Source organism: Poromitra crassiceps (assembly GCF_964638095.1).
Source record: "Poromitra crassiceps genome assembly, chromosome: 5".
Classification (NCBI taxonomy): Eukaryota; Metazoa; Chordata; class Actinopteri; order Beryciformes; family Melamphaidae; genus Poromitra; species Poromitra crassiceps.
The window spans coordinates 33368304-33391222 of record NC_139642.1 but is presented as its reverse complement, the minus strand read 5'-3'; the positions used below and the strand labels follow the sequence as shown (position 1 = coordinate 33391222).

The following is a 22919-nucleotide window of genomic DNA, read 5'->3' as shown; positions in this document are numbered from 1 at the left end:
TCCCCTCAGTACCTGACTGAACACATTTTAAAAAGGCTATAAGCAAATAGCTAATGCCAAATTGGATTTGTATTATAAATTCATTAAGGAAAATCTGTGGAACAAATTCAATTACGATATGTAAACTCTGAAACGATAACGCTACACACCACTCTTTGTCCACCGTGTCCCACTGTCCCAACCCAGCCGGTTCCTTTGCGGGAAGTAGTAGGAATGGCCAGACGGCCTGGGCAGACACCTTTCTGCCTGCCTGGCCTGACGCAGGTCGGGTCGAGTCCAGGTCGAGTCCATTATGTCCATAACAAGCACGCAGGAAGTCCAATTTAGCGAGAACAAGAACAACAACAAACGTTTTGCCTTCACAATAAAATTGTCAATTTTTTCATTTTTTCATTGATGAAATAATGCAGATAATGTAGCTTACAGAACAGTAAATGTAAATCTTTACATAAAATATGGAGCAAAGCTACAGCTGTGAAATGCCAATGGACATTTTGACAGTTAAATCAAATATAACTTTTATTTTGAAGTTTCTGCCCGGAACCTCTAATTTCCATTCTGGCTAACTTGACAGCTAACTACAGTACAAGTCAACTCAAAAGCGAAACAGAAGTGTTCCATCGATTACAGCAGACAACTGTCAGACTTGGTAACGTTAGCAATGTTCTCATATTAGTATGTTGTGTTTCTTCTTGACGGCGGAGAGGCAGCGTTTTCACGATGGTAGTCACCGCAGCAGCACGTTTTTATGATGGCTATGAGGTGAAAACTTGGAGCAAACTTTGAACAAGGAGCACAGGTCTCCCCGGGTTTCATTTAAAACCCAGCAGCACCATGGCGTGCAGCACATCTGTCCTGGTCTGGGCATTTATTAGTTTATGCCTCGGGGTGTCCCACTGTCTCTATACCATCCCGCTCAAAATATACCCAGGGAAGTTCAACTCATCCTCGGATCTGGATTTGACTCATCTTCAGCGAATACAAACCTCTGATGGGAACGTCCTCTCCTTGGCCTCTGATCCAGCTGGTATAGTGAACTTTTTGGACATGGTCAATAACTTGGAAGGCGACTCTGGAAGAGGCTACTACATAGAAATGTCCATTGGTACTCCTGGTCAACAGGTACAGTAGAAGTACTACGTGCTGTGTGTGTGTGTGACTGTGTCAGCATGTCTCAAAATAATCAGTCTTGTTTTTTATTGTTTGTTTTGGTTTTCTGTAGGCTCAACCATTAGCCTTTTGAGTTGAATGCATTTGAGTGAACCCGTTCTTTCTCAGTGTCATGTATTCAGTCACATTTACAAGACAGCTTTACTGTCTTTGGCGTGTGAAGAGGGGCCGATCCATCCAGCATGTGATGCAAGGATGGGGGGAGAGCATTTACTGTAAAACTGAGAGTGGGCTGGGGGTGTTTGCCCCCCCCCCCCACACACACACACACACACCCCAGGGACAGGGTGTGTAGACTGAGACACAGGCAGTGTGTGCATTGGGTGTGAAATATTTGAACTACTTAATGACTGTTTGACGTGTCTTCCAACTGCATCTACACAACCCCAACAACAGTAGCATATCATTTGGTGGGAGGATATTTTAAAAAATCATGTATTTTTGCCCAGGCCAGGCCAGGGAGCGTCAGGCAGGAGTAGTCTCGCTAGCCAGCCTCCTCGGAAGGGAGAGGAGGCTGGCTAGCCAGACTAGGCAGGAGAGACTAGAGCAGTGTGGCTGTGCGGGGTGCAGCAGCAGCTGCTCAGGCCCCGGGGTCTAGGTAGACTATACCCCCACTCACATGCACTCACATGATGCTGCCTGTGAGCACCACTGTTTCTTACCAGGCAGCTGACTAGGATTATGAGGCACCCAACAGGAGCAGAGGGCAGCTCCAAAGTTCTATGAAAATGAATAGCCTAAGCCCTAGTATAGTTCAGACTGCATATTTTCTGCTTTCTGCTTGGTTGCGTGGAAAGATGCTTATTTAAGCGAATCTGATAATAAGTTACTGTATGTAACGAGCCTAGCAAGAACACATTCATGACTAAATGGACCCAAAGGGGTTGGTTTCCTCGCCTAACGTTATACTAAACCATCGTGTTGTAGAGAGGTGTTGTATTTGAATGAAGCTTTAAATTAACTACATGTAATTAGTAACTTGACCTGCTGTTTCTTGGGCTCCTCAAGTTGAAAGGATCGGAGCTTTTAAGACTCTTACGTGGCACAGCTCAGTTTCCCAGGCTCACAGAGGCTTATCAGTCCTCGTTCTGCCATGTCACTGCCAGCGTCAACCTGTGAGAGGAAAGTGTAACAGTATCACATTAACACTTACGCCTACACGCCAGGATAAGTCTTGGATCTGCCCTGGATCCGCATTCATGAAAGGCGCTCCCACACAATTGATGTGGTTCTAACCCAAATTCAAAACTGTGATTTACGAAAAGATGCTGCCTGGAATCTATGTTTACATGGATCATCTCCAATTTTCTCACATATATCTAAAGGTTGGCTAATTTACAGAATTACATAAGGTGTGAATGCTATACTGTAGACATCAGCTGTGCAGACTGAGACACCATCATCAAATTTCTCCATGACCCACTATAACAGGAATGGCTGGACTTAAGGCAATATGATGAAGATGAAGAGAGGAAACCTGAATATAACTTCTACGCAGCAGCCTGGTTTATCTTAATTCATCCCTGCATACTTCGCACAATTTACAGCAAAATCATGCGAGATTACTTAACCATGCCAGCAGAGTTCAATTCACTTTGTCTCAAATTGGTTTGGCAGTGTGAAAATGTCCTATAACTCAATACAATTGAGTTTACTCTCAATATTATTAGAACTAAATGATGATGATGTGATTACCGGGCCTTGGTGTTAAATGAGGCACTATTCAAATGAGCCACTAATTGCCACATCTGTTAGCATGTGGCACAGCTTAGGCGGAGGTGTCGGCTGGAGAGCCTCACATCTGCTAATTGGTACAAACAGGTAGCAGATGCACGCTGCCGCCACCGAGCCACTGCCAATTAGGCAGGGAAAGCTCGATTGACTGCCTTAGCAACGGGGGAAGAGATTTGCCCGAGGCTCAGCAGCCAAGCTATGGGTGGATACTGTAGTGTGACTAGCAAAGATAGGAGGTATGAGGATAAGGAAATGCCCATGGTTTCCCCCTCACCAGGAAGCACCAGTGTTTTCCAACCTGGCCGGTTTGGCTGGTTCTGCTCGGCTCGATGCGAGTGGAGCGATGCCATCTGCGAGGTGGCAGCAGGGTTTTAGATGGCACGGTCATGCTGACGGGACCGGGGCCAGCCCAATGAGGAGGAACTGATAAGCCTGACTCCCACAGAGGGGCCACCAGGGGCTTCTCAGGTCCGGCTGAACAAGTCTAGAACACAGATTTGGTAATGACCAGATTATTCCATAATAATACATAGCATTTATATAGTGCTTTTCTAGAACGCAAAGACGCTTAACACACTATACACTGAGACACCAAAGAGACAAGCCACGGGTGACAATGGGATGTTGGCTACCGGACAATATTTACTATACTTGCTGTTTCTGAGTAAAAAGGATGGGATAACGATGAGCAAGGCATAGGGCTATTGGACCTGCTGTGTGTAGGCTGAAGGGCTAAAGCAACACTTTGAGGAAGTAGATTGCTTGTTGTTGTGTTTCTGTGTTCTTTCTGGCTGCTGCAATTTCCTGTAAATTACACAGAAATTGTCCATGGGAAGTTAAACTCGGGAATTTTGAAATTTTTTTGCATGTTCCATTCCCCAATTGATGGGAATTAACGAGAATAAACTGGAAATGTTGGGGTAATTTATACTAACCGTATTTAGTTTGTCATATACAGACATAAATATAAACATTTTGTTTTGTCATCATAAGCAGACATGCATTATTATTGTTATGCAAAAGGACATTTTGGGGTTTATTTGTGAGCAGAACTTTAATGGATTCTGTCATGAACAACAAAAAACATGAATGTTGAATAAAATAAGTGTATTCCATATGACCTCCCTTTCCCCGCCAACCTGATACTGCCAGGTGGTTTGTTTCACGGAATATTTCACAGAACCATCTGAGAACGAGTTGCTCAGGAAACTGTTTCAAAGGGCAGACAGTGACACTTAAAAAAAAAAAGCCTGACAGGTGATTGGCTGAAGCATCTGTCTATCACGTCCATCATGGGCTCGCTCTCGCTGTCATAATTCCTAAAGCCTGCCCATAGCTGCCCCATAGGATGCTGATTGGTCAGAACGTGGTGGTTCGCATTCAAAGTCCCAATAGATTGGAGTGTGTTAAGATGTATTTGTCATGTGATCGTGAGCTCGCGGGAATCCAAGCTTCTCAAGCTTCTAGTTTTTGCGTTTTTCCTCTGAAATCTATCGGGTGTCAATGCTTTCTTCCTGGACCTCATCAACGTCCTTCTCAATGTCCTCAATGTGATGGGGGAAATAGACCATTTTGTTATTGTTCAATCAAAGAATCCATCAAAGTTCTACTCACAAATAGATTAAGTATTTTTATTTTTATTTTATTTTTAAGAGAAATGTTTGCATGCATGTCTGCTTATGGCAAAACAAAATGTTCAGATTTATCTCTGAATATGACAAGGTAAATACAGTTAGTATAAATTACCCTCAAATTTCCAGTTTATTCCTGTTAATGCCCATGGGAAGTTTCCAACTTTGAATATTCCCGGAATTATGCAACCCTACAGTATGTATCAGCCATTTCCTAATGTAAAACTGAAACAAATATCCAGATAAAAAAACATTCTGGCGTGGCAGACACAGGAAATGGGAAGATGTGAGAACATCAGAGCCACTGTTTACCATGGCACGAGCCACAGCAGCCCAAAAGCCAGTCAATCATCCCAAATACAATGTAAAGCTGCATTGGAGTGCTAAATAAAGTCATTTGTTGTCGAGTTATCAGGAATCTGTGGAGCATTAGGTTTAAGACCCCCTTAATGGTGAGGAATGCTTGCTGAAGGGAGCTGATGACGTGGTCAGTAGCAGAGGTGACAGAAGTCTGTGAGCTCATTAGTTCCTGCTCGTTGACTTGATGCCTGGGAGACAACATTATCTCAACCGCTGTTAGCTCAGGCTCTCGGTCCCAACATGCACATGACACATTCCAGGGTGGGAGGACAGGACATAACATGCGCTCCTGAGGCGTCTGGGTAGTGGAGATGTAGCACTCGCCTACCACTACCAATTCCCAGTAGTGGTACTTCCGGCTTGGGCAGACGTTCCTTCCTACAGACACAAGTGGCTGTGTCTGCGTGTAGGAAGCTGGTAGGGTATGAGGCCTGGTTGCTGCACTAGCGCCTCCTCTGGTCGGTCGGGGTGCCAGTTTGGGGTTGGGGGGGGATTCTTGGGTGGGTGGATTGGGGCGATGCTATGTCCTGCCGGTGAAACACCTCGCTGGCAGGTGATAAACGGCTGGCAACTGCACATGTATCAGAGGAAGCATATGCTAGTCTATGGCTCTCCTCAGATAGGCATAAGGGGTGGAGCAACGGCCTGGACAGCAGGGGGAATTGGCTAAGAACAATCAGAAGAAACTGGATAAAAAAAAGGACATACACTCCTGATTCTGATTAATGTAAAATATCTAAAGGTTAGTTTGACCCATATAATATAATGCACTGTATATCTTATTAATTATGGAGTAATCAGAAGAAGTGGATAGTGATTTTTGCTCACCGGCAAATATAATCTGTATAATACATGTGTTGGATATTGAATTTCCATCCATCAATTTGTCTCTTATGTCTTTTCATTGTGCTAGTCTGATCATCTTCTGTATATTTTCTCTTGAATTAATATTTCTATCTCATTATTTATCTTAGTTTTTATGCCTTCATCATGTAAAGCTCTGTAAAGAAGTTTCTTCTTCTTCTTCTTCTTCTTCTTCGCGCAAACAGAATTTGTAATGTATTGCTGCATTCGAAAGCTGTAAATCTACTCTTAAGTCTTAATGTATGACTCTCTGGGTTTGTACAACTGTCCTTTCTTCCTGTGTGAGCTAGTCAGGAGTTCAGTGAGTGAGGGCGGGGTTGGCTTGGATCATCAGATAGCTGTTTCATGGCTGATAAAGCAAACATTGCCTTGTGTTTTTCAGCTCAACATCCTGGTGGATACGGGCAGCAGCAACTTTGCCGTGGCTGCGGCTCCACACGCATTCATCACTCACTACTTCAACACTCAACTGTGAGTGGCTTCAGCGCTTTGTGTCATACGGCGTGCAAAAGATTAGAAACGCCTCCTTCTCCATATCCAGTCGCACAGCCTTGTCTCTGTTGTCTGAAGGTGTAAAAGCTGTCTCTTCCCCTGAATGAATCTGTAGTCTCTCATGTCGTGATGACTGAAGTAATGATAAGAAGTGAATGAGTCGTGGATTATAGCTTTTCACTTCACTTTCAGTCAGTCTGAAAGAACAAGATGTTCATACAATCATGCCCTGATTTAGTGAAACCTTTCAGAAGTGCAAAAACGTCTAGCATGTGCAAAGCCAATGACATAACACCTGATTGGTCAAGCGGATTATTTTTCACCTATCACAAGTTTTGGTGTTGACATTGAACATTACAAAGGTTTTTGTACCCACTCTAGGTTTTAGTAAATCTGGACCTCAGTGTTTCGGTTGTTGTTGGTTTTTATAATCTAAATCTCTCTAGAGTAACCAAATATCCAGAGACCAAGACTTAATATGGAAATTAATATGAATCACGTAGCCTGGGTAAACCCAGCCGCCACGTGACCTGCTCTAAGACCTGCTCTCAGTCACTACCTTGTGACTAGTGAGCAGGGTCTGTCTGAGAGCAGGTCACTGGGGGCTGGGTTTACCCAGGCTATGAATCACGTACATGAATCATGCAATATGTTCTATACATTTAATTTTCATAGGCATAAATGTTTCCTGTTTGTTTTAAAGGGATCAATCTGTAGCCTTTTAGTACAAGACACTTGTGAGGAACACCAGTTGTCTTTCTCATCTAACCACTGAGGGCCTTTGAATATATTTACAACATGTCAAAATCTTTTGCCAGTGTTAACATGGCTTCTGCCCCCTTGTGTAGCTCCAGTACCTACCAGTCAACTGGGCGGGCTGTGGCCGTCAGGTACACCCAGGGCAACTGGGAGGGGGAGCTGGGCATCGACCGCGTCTCCCTCCCCCACGGCCCTAATGGCACCATGAGCATCAACATAGCTGCCATCCTGTCATCCGACGGCTTCTTCCTGCCTGGGATCAACTGGCAGGGCATCCTAGGACTGGCTTATCCCATCCTGGCACGGGTAAGACACATGCTCGATCCAGCCAGGGTGTGCTCCACTTTGTGTTTATGCAGTGAGTTTTGACATTCATCACTGTGAAACATTACAAGATGGATCGATCAACTTTTGCTGAAAACAGAGGAGTCTTTTTTTCATACTGTACAGTTGATCAAACATTTTGAATACAAAACATGATGCAAGAAACAGACAAGAGTGAAAATAAATAAATAATATGACCACCTGACTATGTCTTGTGAGCAGAGAATGACGTCAGGTCTCTTTTACAGCACTGAGATCACGTGTGAGTGTAGTCATGGAGTTCCCACATGACAACAGAGAACCAGGGAAATTTGCCTTTAGCGTTCATGATTTATGCTCACAATCCATGACAAATAATAATCATAAATACACCATGGATGTGCTCCTTAAGTTTTAGAATGTTCGCTCCGTTATATTATTATTGTCTCCTAGAGTATTTTTTATTTATTGATCGACAGATAAAAGGAAACTGTAGAAATGAGAATGAGATTTTCCGGTTTAAAATAAAGTTGTCAACACAGGAAGGTTGGGCGTGGAGCCATTGAATATTATCCAACAAACTCAAAAAGTATTGCCCAACACAATTTCTGTTCCATTAGAGATCTAACATTCTTCAGTGTGGAAAAGGCATTAAGGCACATTCTCAAAGTGCTTTGCATTGGATTTGAGTGTTGTTGGAATTCTCTCATTTGAATAGCCGGTCTTAGTAGAGCACAACATCAAGCTGCTTTGCCCAATATTCAATATCCGTTCACGTGCCAGCTGGCGCTCCCCAGCGGGAATGTGTGCTGGTAATTGGGCAAGAATGATCACAACTTCACCAACACAGTAAATGCTTTCATTCTGTGCTGATTAGCACAGAATCCTGGAGATCAAAAGGCACTGAGCACTTTGTGCTGTGCTGCCAGTGTCTCACTCTGTGTTCAGGTTGCTACAGGCCTGTTTGGCCTGCATGACACTTTGTGCTGTGCTGCCAGTGTCTCACTCTGTGTTCAGGTTGCTACAGACCTGTTTGGCCTGCATGACACTTTGTGCTGTGCTGCCAGTGTCTCACTCTGTGTTCAGGTGGCTACAGGCCTGTTTGGCCTGCATGACACTTTGTGCTGTGCTGCCAGTGTCTCACCCGGTGTTCAGGTTGCTACAGGCCTGTTTGGCCTGCATGACACTTTGTGCTGTGCTGCCAGTGTCTCACTCTGTGTTCAGGTTGCTACAGACCTGTTTGGCCTGCATGACACTTTGTGCTGTGCTGCCAGTGTCTCACTCTGTGTTCAGGTGGCTACAGGCCTGTTTGGCCTGCATGACACTTTGTGCTGTGCTGCCAGTGTCTCACTCTGTGTTCAGGTTGCTACAGACCTGTTTGGCCTGCATGACACTTTGTGCTGTGCTGCCAGTGTCTCACTCTGTGTTCAGGTTGCTACAGGCCTGTTTGGCCTGCATGACACTTTGTGCTGCCTGTGCTGCCAGTGTCTCACTCTGTGTCCAGGTTGCTACAGGCCTGTTTGGCCTGCATGACACTTTGTGCTGTGCTGCCAGTGTCTCACCCGGTGTTCAGGTTGCTACAGGCCTGTTTGGCCTGCATGACACTTTGTGCTGCCTGTGCTGCCAGTGTCTCACTCGGTGTTCAGGTTGCTACAGGCCTGTTTGGCCTGCATGACATGAATACTGACATCAAAACTGAGGTCAAGACGATAGAGAGCATTTAGTCAAGGGGAACTCTCCCTTCCCCATTACTCTTCTTTTAAGTAAAAGAAGAGTAATTCATACACAGTCATGGGTGTGTGTTGTAGCCTGGGTAAACCCAGCCTCCACGTGACCTGCTCTCAGACCTGCTCTTAGCAGGTTGGGCTGCACGATAATTCAATACTAACGGTTATCGTCTTTCACTGGAATCATATCATGATGATATGAAGATATTTTAATATCATGACAGACATTTCTGCTGTCTAAAGTGATGATGACAAGCAAGCAGATTTTACTTAAAATCTCTGATAAAATGAGACGTATAGTAGGAATATTTTTGAAAAATTTCAGTTTTGTTTGACATCGCACCTAACATTACCGTTCAGTTCAATGAGATGAACAGTAGTTTGATTATTTAACGGGACTATGAATACATGAACAATAATACCATATAGTGATATATAGTGATATTGAGAAAAATGATTATGATTATCGTGATATTGATTTCAATCATACTGTATCGTCCAGCCCTAAGTGTGTGTGAGGGCCAGGAGACTATTCAGACTATTCAGTCTGTGTTGAAACATTGGCAAAAAAATATTGTTTCTATCTCACTCACTCTTACTCATACTCACACCCACGCTGTATTCTTTTATGACACAGAGTTTTGTTTACCATTTACTCTTTTCTCTATTATTGATTATTGATTTCAGTTGCAGTGCAACATTAGAAAACAAAAGAAAAACCATAATCCTTTCTAAAGTGCCAGTGGATCTTTGTAAGCATGCTCTCAGTGAGTCTGTGTAAAGCACCCTGAACACCAACAGTATCAGTAACAGTTCCAGTGGCCTGCCAGCAGTTACTTTGAACGTACTGAATGTAGGAAAAATGTTACTCTGTCAAGCTCCGCCAGGAGACAGAAACAGATTAAAGGCATGATGCTGTTTTAAGGTTCTGCAGGAATTGGAAAGCACCTTCCCAGGAATACAAGTTGTCCACCATATCACTTTTGGCAACAAAAGTATCACACATCTTTTCTCAAATATCAGTTCTACAGGCAACCAATGTGTCTCTAGTCTCCTCCTAAATCTCTAAGCCTGGTAAACATGTGTTTGATGGAGAAAAAAATCCCCCCCTTGCTATTACTTCTTCAAGATATCTCTAATCCCATCTAGTCCCATAATGTTGGGACACATACTAAAAGTTATATCTCACCATCCTATAATTGGAGAGCGGGATGGCGTGGCACACAACTGCGCCCATATATATAATTCTCATATTGTCAAACATTCATATTGTGATTTTGTAATGACAATATTCTGACTTGTTGATGTGACGGCAGTGGAAGTAAAGTTGTATATATTGTAGTTTGCATATTTACGTATTGTATTCTTTCTTGCTTCTTTCTAGCAATATGTTGATACTGCTGTTTTTGCTCTGCACCTTACCTACGGGAATTTGTGTAACTTTTTATTGTTTAATTAGTTGTTGCTGTCATTGATGCTACTGCTGCTGTAATGCCAGAATTTCCCTACGGGGATGAATAAAGTACTCTATCTATCTATCTATCTATCTGATGTAATGACGTCACACCGTTAGTAACAGTATGACGTACGCACAGCCACAACAAGCATGGCTGAAAGCCATCATGGGGGAGGAGTTAATTCCAAAGAGGGGAGTGACTTCAGTAGTGTGGTTTGGTTACAAAAAGAGCATGTACAACCATGGTAATATTTGAAGACATTATTTGAATATTTGAAGGCAAACTGTTATGTTAATATAACACTTATTTTGTTCTAATTGTATGTTCTTGAAATTAATAATAAAATCCTATATATATATATATATATATATATATATATATATATATATATATATACTAGGCATCTCATGCACTACGTGCGCTCAATGCCTAGGCTCACTAGCCCCGGTCGCTATATATATATATAATTTTTCAATTACTTTTCAAGTTTAAAGTTAGTTTAAATCATTTTGGAGTAAAATCCTTCATTTGTTGAATCAGTTCATTGCTGTTAATTGCGTGACAGGCTGACAGTTATAAGCCTAAAACGTGAATGCAAAATGTTTCTCAGCGCCTCAGGCCCAAACAGACAAACACGAGTTAACATGTCTCCTCTTGTCTCTGGCTCAGCCTGACTCGTCAGTGGAGCCCTTCTTCGACTCGGTGGTGGGGCAGCTGGGGATCCCTGACGTCTTCTCCCTGCAGATGTGTGGCGCTGGCCTCTCAGCCAGCAGCACCGCCGACCCCGCGGGCGGCAGTCTTGTGAGTAGTCAAGACGAGGCTGATCACATGACAAAGACAAAGAGGAGGTTTTTTTCACTAGTGAGGCAGTCAGCTTCTTTAAGGAGCTAAATATAGAGTCTTTGGATGCTTGTCAACCTGAGTCCTCGTTCCATACATCTTTAGTGTATTAAAACACATGTCTGATCTTTGTATGCCATCATGGTGTCTGATACTGTATTGTGTTATGGTGGCCTTTGTGAATCTGTCTGTGTCCACACACTCTTATAAACACTATAACTCAAGAATAAAACATAATAGAAAGGTCATACTTAGACCTCAGGTTCCCCCTGTACAGCAGGTGACCTGACTAGATTTTGAAGCATCTCGCTGCATAAAAAGCCATATTAGGGGCCGTGTCCAGAAACAGTTTGTTTTTCCTTTCTTCTTGGCGGAGCGCTTTGGATATCAAAAATATGAATCCCCAGAGCATTTCCAACACGCACCGACACAGTGCACGGAGCTGACTGACAGTTAGTAGCTAATGTTACCTAGCTAGCATAAAAGGTAAATAGCAAGCTAGCATCAACCCAACAAGATAATACAATTGATAATTCTCCTCCGGGGCGTCTCCTCCGCCATGTCTGCTGATTTTAGTCCCGCCTTTTCCTCAATTTCGATTGGTCGTTTGATGATGGTCGGGAAGAGGAGCACTCCGAGCGCAATAAATTGCAGAAAGGCGCTGGCAGCTCAAAAAAAAAGCTTTCTGTGAACACGGCACCTTAATACCTTAAGATACAGAGTTTACTGTCCATGTGTTATGTGAAGACAGATATTTTGACAGAAACATTTGCTAATCAATGCATTAATTAATGAACTGGTTATATATCATGGTGATTATGGTGGGGCATTAGGCAGCTCACTTGCTTCCTGTTGGGATGCATGTGTAGAGTGAAAAGAAAAAAAAATCCATTAGTGGTCTCAGTAAAGCACCATACACTTTACACACATACACTTACACTACATACACATACACACTACATACACACTACACACACATACACTTCTACATTGACACACAGCAGGCTGGGTCTTGGCAGAGCACTCGTTTTGCTCAGTAAGCTCTTCAGCTCGGTGCATTTTTAGAAGCACAATAGCTAGCAGCCTCCTTATCTCCCAGTGTGTTTCCCCATTGGAGGCCCAGTCTAGTTAACGTGCAGCTAATTAAGCTAAAATAGCATCCTGCTGAGAGCAGGTCTGTCACAGCTGAACAGCCTCGCTCGCTGCGTCCCCATCATGTGACCCATTGATAGAGACAGATGGATGAGATGGCAGGGTGTGTGTGTGTGTGTGTGTGTGTGTGTGTGTGTGTGTGTGTGTGTGTGTGTGTGTGTGTGTGTGTGTGTGTGTGTGTGTGTGTGTGTGTGTGTGTGTGTGTGTGCGTGCGTGCGTGCGTGTGTTTGCGTGCGTGCGTGCGGTGCTGTGCCAGAATGTGCTGGGATAAACCTTTTCCAAAGTATACCCTTGTTGACTTTTCAGAGTGCTGCTGTTTTCACACTTGACTCAGAAGTGACATTTTTGTTGTTGCTTCCTTAGATCATGGGAGGGGTTGAACCAACTCTCTACCGGGGGTCGATGTGGTACACCCCCATAAAAGAGGAATGGTACTACCAAGTGGAAGTTTTGAAGCTAGAGGTTGGCGACCAGAATCTGAACCTGGACTGCAGAGAGGTAAGACTCGAAACTCTGTATTTTTTTGCCTGATGTTCTCAAACTGGGTATTCAAGTTTGACCACCACCATGATTGTATGCTGTGTGCATGTCACTAAATTATATTCCTAAATCCTAAATTGAATACTTCATCTAGGTGTTTAAATCCATCCAACTGACACTAAACTAGTGGAATACCCGTCCCTGTATGACTGGCCGTTTAGTCAGGCCTCGCTCACAGAGTTGGCATGAAGCCTCTCCTCTCTCAAACCAAAGGGGTTTCATACTCCTCTTCACTGCCTGATTCAAAATCTGCTCATTATCGAGCTCTCCATGGTGCTGAACCTGTGTTAACTAATTTTGGTCACTAATTATCTTTTCTTTCTTTTTTTTCATTCGGCTCTAACTACCTAATTCAAAAATCCGGCTCAGTCATGTCACATGCAGGGGTGCTCTTTATACAGTACTTCCTGAAAGATTCAGCGTGATCACATGTAAAATAGCTGTGACCAAACACAATTTCACACACACACACACACACACACACACACACACACACACACACACACACACACACACACACACACACACACACACACACACACACACACACTTTGCATTCTTATTACACAAAGACTTCACATTTCTATTATAGCCTGTACATTGGTGTACTATGTTGACTGCAACTTTTATGTTTGTCATGATGCAGCTTTCTTTGCCAGGCCTCTCCTGAATAGAGATTTTTAATGTTAATGGAAACCTGTAATTATCTTAACCTTTGCTTAAAGGGACAGCTCACCCTAAAATCCAAAATACATATTTTTCCTCTCACCTGTAGTGTTATTTATCCATCTAGAGATCATTTTGTGTTACTGTAGTTGCCTGAGTTTTGAGATACCGGCCCTAGAGATTTCTGCCTTCTCTCCAATACAATGGAACTGGATGGCACTCGGCTTGTGGTGCTCAAAGCACCCCCAAAAATACATTTGAAAAACTCAACAGCAATGTCTCTTTCCAGAAATAATGACCCGGTTACTCAAGAGAATCCACAGACCTTGTTATGAGCAGTTTCATGTACAGTAGGAACTATTTTCTTTCGACCAAACTACACCCGCTAGCTGCAAGCTAAGTGTCATCCAGTTCCATTTATTGGAGAGAAGGCAGACATCTCTGCGGCCGATATCTCTGAAACCCAGGCAACAAACACAAAACGATCTAGATGGATAAATAGCACTACAGGTGGTGAGAGGAACAATGTGTATTTTGGATTTGAGGGTGAGCTGTCCCTCTTAAGGTTAAACGAATCAAAGGTTCAGATTTCAGGAGGCAAAGAGCAATACACCAGCGACAGTCAACATTCTTGCTTGATGAGCCGATAGTGTGACGGTTCTAACAGGGAAATAAAGCAGTAATGCAGTAACAGTTGAGCCTAGGAATGGAATCCAGTTTGTCTGCTTAAGTATGAATTTCTTCATTTTGTATCCCTTTGTTTGCTTAAGATGTTCCATAGGAACTTATTGAAATGAACAGGCCTAGTTTTCTCTCTCTTGTCTTTCAGTATAACATGGATAAAGCTATAGTTGACAGTGGGACGACACTGCTGCGACTTCCAGTCAACGTGTTCAATGCGGTGGTGGAGGCCATCTCACTCACCTCTCTGGTACGCTGCCTTCCCTCCATAGACACAAACACATTCAGAGGATAACAGATACATGGGAGAATAGCCTACACACGCTATACAATGACATGGCTTTATTGTCACATGCAAGAACATGTGACGAGGTTAATTTGAACCCAGAAGCATGTTTGTGAACTATGTAGAAAAAGCACACAATGATTGAACAGCAAAACCTGATCTCTCTCTCTCTCTCTCTCTCTCTCTCTCTCTCTCTCTCTCTCTCTCTCTCTCTCTCTCTCTCGCTTCTGACTCTGTTTTCTGCTTGGTCCAGATCCAGGATTTTTCTTCAGGCTTCTGGACTGGCACAAAGCTGGCTTGCTGGACGAAAGGAGAGACCCCCTGGAGGTTTTTCCCTAAGCTGTCCATCTATCTAAGGGCCACCAACACCAGCCAGTCCTTCCGCATCACCATTCTCCCTCAGGTGCCTTGATAAGCACAGAGACACACACACAAACGCACCACCCCTGAAGAGCTCTTCCCCAAGTTCTCCATCACCCTAAGAGACACCAACATTTGTTTGTCCGTATAAATCGCTCAATCTCACCCAACCTATGTGTCTGCCGTCCCACAGCTGTACATCCAGCCCATCACAGACATAGACGGCACGCTTGACTGCTTCCGCTTCGGAGTGTCCTCGTCAGCCAACGGCCTGGTGATCGGCGCTACTGTCATGGAGGGCTTCTACGTGGTGTTCGACCGCGCCCAGCGGAGAGTAGGCTTTGCACCCAGCAGCTGTGCAGGTGAGAGAGCATGCAGATACACACTGGACTTGTGGGATACTGCTACAAAGTTATTAATTCTCATCGTTCTGCTGCGGAGACAGGCAAATATGTAAGAGTACCAATTTGATGTGAACAAATTGGTTCACTGTCCTTATAAAAATGATCTGTTGCTAGTGTCAAAGTTCTTAAATCAGACTGAAGAGTCCACCCATGCGTGAGTTTGTTAGGTTCTTACATGAAGTTTGACTGATAATAATGATTGCACCCACATTACAAGATTTTTTATCAGCCATAATATTATAGCATTTTTATGTTGTTTATTTTGTCTAAAATGGGTGTTGCATCTCTGGCAATTGAATTTCCCCTTGAGATATGTAGATATACTCAATCTATCTGTATCTAGCAAACTAGCTTCCGCTGTGTATGTAATGCGTGTTTGTGGGTCTCTTATCAATGAGTCACACACATCATGTGACCTATTGATAGAGATGCATGGATGAGATTGCAGGGTGATGTTTTGTGTGCGTGTGTGTGCGCGCGCGCACACGCGTGTGTGTGTGTGTGTGTGTGTGTGTGTGTGTGTGTGTGTGTGTGTGTGTGTGTGCGTGTGTGAAGAAGAAGGGCTCTATTCATACTCACTCAGGCATAGTCATAGGCACCAAAACCACCTCATCACCAGAACAGATTTAAAGTCAGTGAAGGAAAGTCATCCTCATCCAGATTTTAAGTTCAAGTTCAGCTTTATTGTCATTTAACTCATTGAGTGCCAACCACTTTTGGAGAACGGACGCTCCCAGTGCCAGAGTTTCAGAGCGTTTTCAGTGATTTCTCGAGGCCCACAGAATATTGTGTGATATTACTATGTAAAAGGGGAAAAGCAAGCACACTCACAAAAAACAGTTGGTGGGTGCACGGCTCAAAATGGTCTATGAAGGAGAAGAAAAGCCAGCACTCTCAAAAATGTCCTTTTGTTAATTTAATTGAAGCAGATGGCAGGTACAAACGTTTCGACAGAAGTCTTCCTCAGTGTACACTGAGGAAGACTTCTGTCGAAACGTTTGTACCTGCCATCTGCTTCAATTAAATTAACAAAAGGACATTTTTGAGAGTGCTGGCTTTTCTTCTCCTTCATATTACTATGTAAACACCGAACACGCAAAAATAACAAGGAGACTCTATTGTATCATCAGCAAAAAAAAGTTTATTGATACCATTTTCCGTTCTTTAGTTATCAGCCGGAGAAGATAGGTCAAAAACAGCAAATACAGGCATTTCTATCTAGAAGCTGAGATATTCAGCCTTTTGTAAAATGCAGCATTTCAAGCACATTCACTGACTCTAGCTAATATTTTCTGATGTAGTGACGTGGTGTAGTTGTGTGCTGCCCTGCGTGGCCCACCCCCCTCTCCCCCCCTCAGCTACAAACTCCTCCCCACACTAGTAACACACAGCCTCACGCACCCAGCGTCTATTTTCGGAGTGCTTTTTGTGCGCCGCCTCCCAGGCAGCACGACAAGGAAATGCCAAGCCGGACTGCAGAAAGGTTTCGCACTTTGGCGTCGGGTGCTGCCTTTCTGGCGGCTAATCGTGTGAAGAAACTATGCAGACAGACAGACAGAGGCAGAGGAGCTCAGTTGTGTGCGCGGATTGACTGCTGTTGCCAGGCACCGTCAGTTGCAGCCAGAGCAATCTACATGGCTCTGGGCTGCAGCATGAGCGCTTTCTCTTTGATCAGGGGGCTTTTTCAGGCTATATTTCGGACATTTCTCTAATCTGGAGAGCACTGTCGCCACCTGATGAGTCCGTAAAATAGGTTATACAGCTTCAATAGCTACAATATTTGTACAGGACATACATAAGGCTTTGATCGACGTCCCACCGTCAAAAAACGCATTGGACGTCGAAAGACGTCCTTGGCACTCTACGTCACTATTTAATTGGACGTCGAAAGACGTCCATGGCACTCAATGAGTTAAGCAATACACAAGGCACGGCAGAAACGTGATTTGGAGACATATTTTGCAGTGCAGAACCAGTAGATTATTATAAAACATTTTGATGAGGAAAGAGGGTCTGCACTTTAAAAAAAAATTATAGGCTAAGTAGGGTTTAATGCAAATATTATTGGAACAGTCCATATCATGCCCACAGAGTGTCCAAAATATTCAAGTGTAGTGTTGTCAAGCCCGGGCAGCGTTGTCACTGAATGGACATTCACTGTGAGAAAATGGCTGCAGGTGAGCAGGTCCCACATGTGAATGCACATCTCCGCTTGATCGTCAGCCAATGGACATTTTAGTCTCATTATAAGCCAATGAACCTAGATGATCCTAATTGTATAACACTGGTGAGAAATGATCCTAGCTTTAGGCAAGAGGTTCATCCTTATATCTATCCTAATGCTACCCTAATGATCCTGTGCTAGAAGTGTGAAAGCTGTGATCCCTATTGATTTATTTCACCTGTTAAAGCAGCTACGAGCAAGATTTTCCATTGTTATTAAACAGTCTAAATTTAATATCGATGCATCACATCTTACCTCTAATAGTAGACGAGACCAACGCAGAGTAGTCTAGCTTGAACCCTGAGTGAATCGGCCAGTGTTAGTCTGTCTGTGGCTGGGGCAGATCAGGAAGTGAAATGAAACGGTTTGCGGCAGCCACTTCGGCCATAACCACAAAATAACTTCAAAAAAACCTGTTAGAATATAACGAGAGATGTTTGCGAGAGTAGCAAGCCCCTGCATGGCGTTCTCCTTGTTTATGGTCTGTTGCTAGGCAGAGCGAAACGGCGGAAGGCAGGCAGCTGCCGTAAACCGCTTTGTTTCACTTCCGGGTTTATCCGGCCCGCCGGTAGACAGATAGAGAGAGAGAGCCTGGTGACGCGAGGTTAGTAGACAGACACAGACTCTATAATCATCAAGAGAGCAATCTCCGATTCACACGGCTTTGGTCTCAGCTACTATTATAGGTAAGATGTGATGCATCAATATTGTAATTATACTGTTTAATAACAATCGAAAATCTTGCTCGTAGCTGCTTTAAAGGGAAGACACAGATGAGGAGGGGATAGATGAAAGACATTAATAATGTGTGAAACTCAGTATTGGGAAGGTGTTTCCCGTACCAAAGTGTAAACTACCAACCTCTCATATGAATTAATATCAAAATGATTTAAAAAAATCTACACCGTTCCTTCCATCCATGAATCAAAACAATATTCTTTGACCAAGCAGTACAGTTCTTTAACAAGTAGCTGAAAAACGTGGCTCCTAAGTGACACAATAAGTGCAAGTGGTGCTTTTTGTTTGGCACATTGATATTTAAATGCACTGTTCTGTTGGTATTGCTAACAGGTATGTGTTTATCATGGCACTGTTCAGCACTGAGGTTGGCATCTATCTGTCTCCCTGCAGTCAACGGCGGAGCGGCGCTGTCCGAGATTGCCGGGCCCTTCTCGGCAGCCGACGTGGCGGCAGACTGCGCCAGCGGGATGCTGAAGCAGCCTCTTCTCTGGGTCATCTCCTACGCCCTGATGGGGGTGTGCGCCCTGGTCCTGACCATTCTGCTGCTCCTGCTGGTCGTGCCCTGCAGACGACGAGACGGCTCGGGGGAGATCACAGACGAGTCCTCGCTGGTGCGGAACCGCATCAAGTGACTGAGCCGAAGCGGACGGGCCGACAGGGCGACCGGGCAGGGTGGAGGAGGAGGGGTTCGGCGCTCACTGACCCATGACACTTGGTGACAATGTCCGAGACTCTAGGCTGAACTCATCAGCTTGACCCATGGAGGTAGATGTAGACGGATCAACTGCCTCTTAAAGGGAAAATCCACCCTAAAACACTTAAGAGTGTAGTTAAAAAAAATACCTGAAATGCACCCTGCAATTCTGGGTCCATTTTGTTGTTTGGTGGTGTATTTTTCTGATTCCTGTGGATAACTGGCCAAATGAAGACAATGTTGTAGAAGAAGAAGAGGCCCGATTTCTGCACCGACGGCAGCCTCAACAGTCCATAATGCAATGCAGCAATAAGGGGTGTAACTGACTCCTTTTATTGGAAAAACGTGCTCTTACTATCTATGCCTGAATGGTCTTCGGTGGCTGCTGAATGGTATTCTGGGAAATGTAGGAATTCCCAAACCGAAGTAAAAGTAGATGAGGCAGGTTGAGGGAACATGGGTACACCAAAAGAGTTAATTATAACACTTTACAAAATAACTCCTGGAATGTACTGGACATTACATATTGATGATATGGTGTACTGTATATCTGAGGATGGAATTTTGCCTTAAGACAATCACAGGACTGCAGGTGGGAGAACAGGATGTAAACCTGCACTGTCTAACTCTAAAGAGCAACAACTAATGGTGCATTTTTAACCCATTTAAATGTTACTGATTTCCTTTGCCACCAAACTGCATTATGTCACAACAGGTTAAAAATCACTATCAAAAACCCTCAAGATGTGCCCTTATAGTTTACCAATAGATCTTTCTAGCTTTATTTTAAGTGGAATTATGAAAAGCGTAATGCCAATTTTGTGGTAATTGAAGGTGTGTTTCCAGTGCCTTGTTATTCATGGGTTGGAGTCACAGAATGTTTTTTGTTGTGGCGGCCATCTTGAGGCCTGAATGCAGCACACAACTGTTTAGTGCAGTACCCGTTTAAGTCTATAGGAGGACTGTTCAAACCATCCCCTCTTTGGACTCAAACTACTCTTCATACTTTGTACTACAAACTCCATTCAAAGTTTAAATGGGTCGCCACTTTTAAGCTTTTTGCTATCTTTTGCACATTTTGGGAAAACGCAGTTTAAGTTTTATACTTTTTTTTCAACCTTTGTAATGAGAGCTTATGGAGCCAGCCTTGAGTGTGTGATGTCATAACTTATAAGTCACTTGGACAGACCATGGCTGACCAATTTGGGGGCGCGGGCCGGCTCCGTTTGTTTTGGCCCTCCATGGTTTTGAACGGAAAAAAATCTTCCAATATTACTGTCTTTCAGAGGCTGTGGTGGGCTCATTTTTAAAGCTAACCTGATGACACTTTTACCATATGAAACTAGAAGACCTATTTTAGATTTAGAATGTAAATTGTCTATAAAATAATATAATTTAATGTAATGTCACATAACATTAACATTTATTTTTGGCCCACGGCCATCCATCCAGATTAATTTTGGCCCTTCAAAGGAAAGAATTTGGGCACCTCCGCTCTAGATTGACTTTACAGACTGCGCTTTTCACTAAATTCCTGAATTTTAAAACACAACTTTAACACTACATAACATATGTTATACAAACCCTTCAGTTACTTTTGCTCTCAATGTTAAAATATTAGCGATGTGATGTATAGTTTTTGAGATATTAATGTTCATTTGACACTAGTGCACCACTCTATTTCCAAATTGCGCAGCAAATAGAGGGCATCACATTGGTCCTCAAGATGGCCTCAACAACAAAATAATTCCGTGACTGCAACCCATGAATACATTTTTCTTTTGGTGTTTTTTTTAATAAAGTTTTTTCAGATTTTTCTCCCCCCAAATTCCACCTGCTGTCTCAATCGTTGCTCCACCCCCTCTGCTGATCTGCGGAGAATTACAGACTAGCACATACTTCCTCCAATACATGTGCAGTCGCTGGCCACTTCTTTTCACCTGACAGCGAGGAGTTTCACCGGCTCACACTGTTGCCCCCAGTTCCGCTCCTCCCCGAACATGCGTCCCGACCGACCAGAGGAGGCGCTAGTGCAGCGACCAGGACTCATACCCCACCGGCTTCACACCCGCAGACACGGCCAGTTGTGCCTGTAGGAACATCTGACCAAGCTGGAAATACTGCTACTCGGGAATTGAACCCAGGTCTCCGCTTGGGTAGGCGAGTGCTTTTTATCTTTACACTACTCAGACGCCCCAACCCATGAATACATGATGTTATTAACTTGCAGTCTGCCATGGAGGGGGATTAGCTGTGTATATATTCAAAGTACGGGGAAACGCCTGTCAAGTAATCTCTGTAAATGGTAAGAATATTAGAGGTTACACGTGTTTACAGTGCCTGTAGTGCCTTTAAGTCTCAGCTTTCTGCGCACACGCAAAGATATCAGTGGTTTGAGACTTACTCTGCTGAAATGCACTTTGTTTTTTTAAGTCGATCAAAAGTGTAACAAAGACAAAGATCAATATGACTCCATCTGTGGGAGTGAAGTCGTTCAGTTGTGTAGTTATGCAATCTGTTGTATTAATTTAATTTCACTAATACTGTATACATACAATTAGATATTTAAATATTTTTGAATTTGATTGTACATTATAATTCCAGAACCTTTCTCTTTAGACACAAGTATGACACTAGATTTGTAAGAGCACATATTTATACTGTAATTTGTATGCAAATCAATCTAAATTAGAAGGCAAAGGGTTTTGAAAATTGACATTCAATAAATACACACAGGCTGTCTGGGTACTTGTGGAGTACAGTTAACTTGCTAGCAACGCTGACTGGCTTCTGTCCATGCCTATTAACATTAAAGTTGTGAATGTTTACCATTTTACTGTGTTGACCAAAGTGACAGCTAAATAATATTTCAGGGTGGAATGGAAGTGTGTACTCTGTAAGCTGATTATTCCTCTCTTTCCCCCCACTCAGCCTGTGTATCTGTAGCCAAGATGTATACAAAAAACATCACACTGCAGATGACTCTGCCATACAATCAATCTGAATGTTTAATGATTATATGGCCAGATTATCAGTCCTTTGTGATATGATGCAAGCTGTACAATATGTTACTGTCTGCAGCAGCAACAACAAAAAAGACTTTGTTAAAATTAAGTTGTCTAATTTAAGGTGCCATTGAATAATCCATTGTTCACTTATGTGCCAAAATGTATTGTGCTGTAAATAAAATAATTTAAGTGATCAAACATTATTGCTTGTGTAAAGGGATAAAAACCCATGGTGAAGGCTTATGCAGGACATATCCTTTGAGAGTCACTATGGGACGAGCTTGATAGTGGTTTGTGAGTGACATCTTGTGTTGACTCATCGTACCTCCAGTTAAAAGCTCAGCACACAATAGTTAGTCAGGGTAACACTTTATTTGGACAGTCTAATGTTGAACTATCAGGTAACAGACAGGAGATGTCAAACAAAGTGTAACCCCAAACCTGACTCTTTTATCATGTATTTCCAACCTCAAATCAATCTGAATCCACAGTGCACACACCGAATAGACTGCTTTTCACACAATTGTGAGAATCAATAGACCTTTCAGTGACACACTAATAACACAATAACTTGAGAGAAACAGCATTGTACTATCCAAATGGTGACCTTAGTGAACTTCATTTATATATATTTATTAGAATCATGTTATACAGGGTAATTAAATACATTATATATTTCACACATACCGTATACAAAAATAGCAATATTGAGTAACTGATATAAACAATGAAAAATTAAGCAACATCTAGCAAATAAGTTATGCTAGTGATAGAGTTATTAATAAGGAAATTACATTTTAAAATACATTGTACCATTGTTCTATCT

The 22919-nt window shown here is 43.0% G+C and overlaps 1 protein-coding gene across 1 annotated transcript; it reads left to right on the top strand.

The window, feature by feature from the left end:
* Positions 1-645: 645 nt before the first annotated feature.
* On the top strand, positions 646-22281 carry bace2 (beta-secretase 2). Its single transcript, XM_083637345.1, has 9 exons — positions 646-1122; positions 6142-6230; positions 7100-7316; positions 11167-11298; positions 12853-12987; positions 14525-14626; positions 14916-15065; positions 15216-15384; positions 18782-22281. The coding sequence occupies exons 1-9, from the start codon at positions 835-837 to the stop codon at positions 19021-19023; spliced, it is 1524 nt and encodes a 507-aa protein (XP_083493471.1). The 5' UTR covers positions 646-834; the 3' UTR covers positions 19024-22281.
* Positions 22282-22919: the final 638 nt, after the last annotated feature.

What these genes read in the sequence shown, in the direction of transcription:
- bace2 (XM_083637345.1), top strand. Translation starts at nt 835, where the DNA reads ATGGCGTGCAGCACATCTGTCCTGGTCTGGGCATTTATTAGTTTATGC. An exon ending in ACCCCGCGGGCGGCAGTCTT is followed by an intron (nt 11,299 to 12,852) that starts GTGAGTAGTCAA and finishes TTGCTTCCTTAG; the next exon opens with ATCATGGGAGGGGTTGAACC. An exon ending in GCATCACCATTCTCCCTCAG is followed by an intron (nt 15,066 to 15,215) that starts GTGCCTTGATAA and finishes GCCGTCCCACAG; the next exon opens with CTGTACATCCAGCCCATCAC.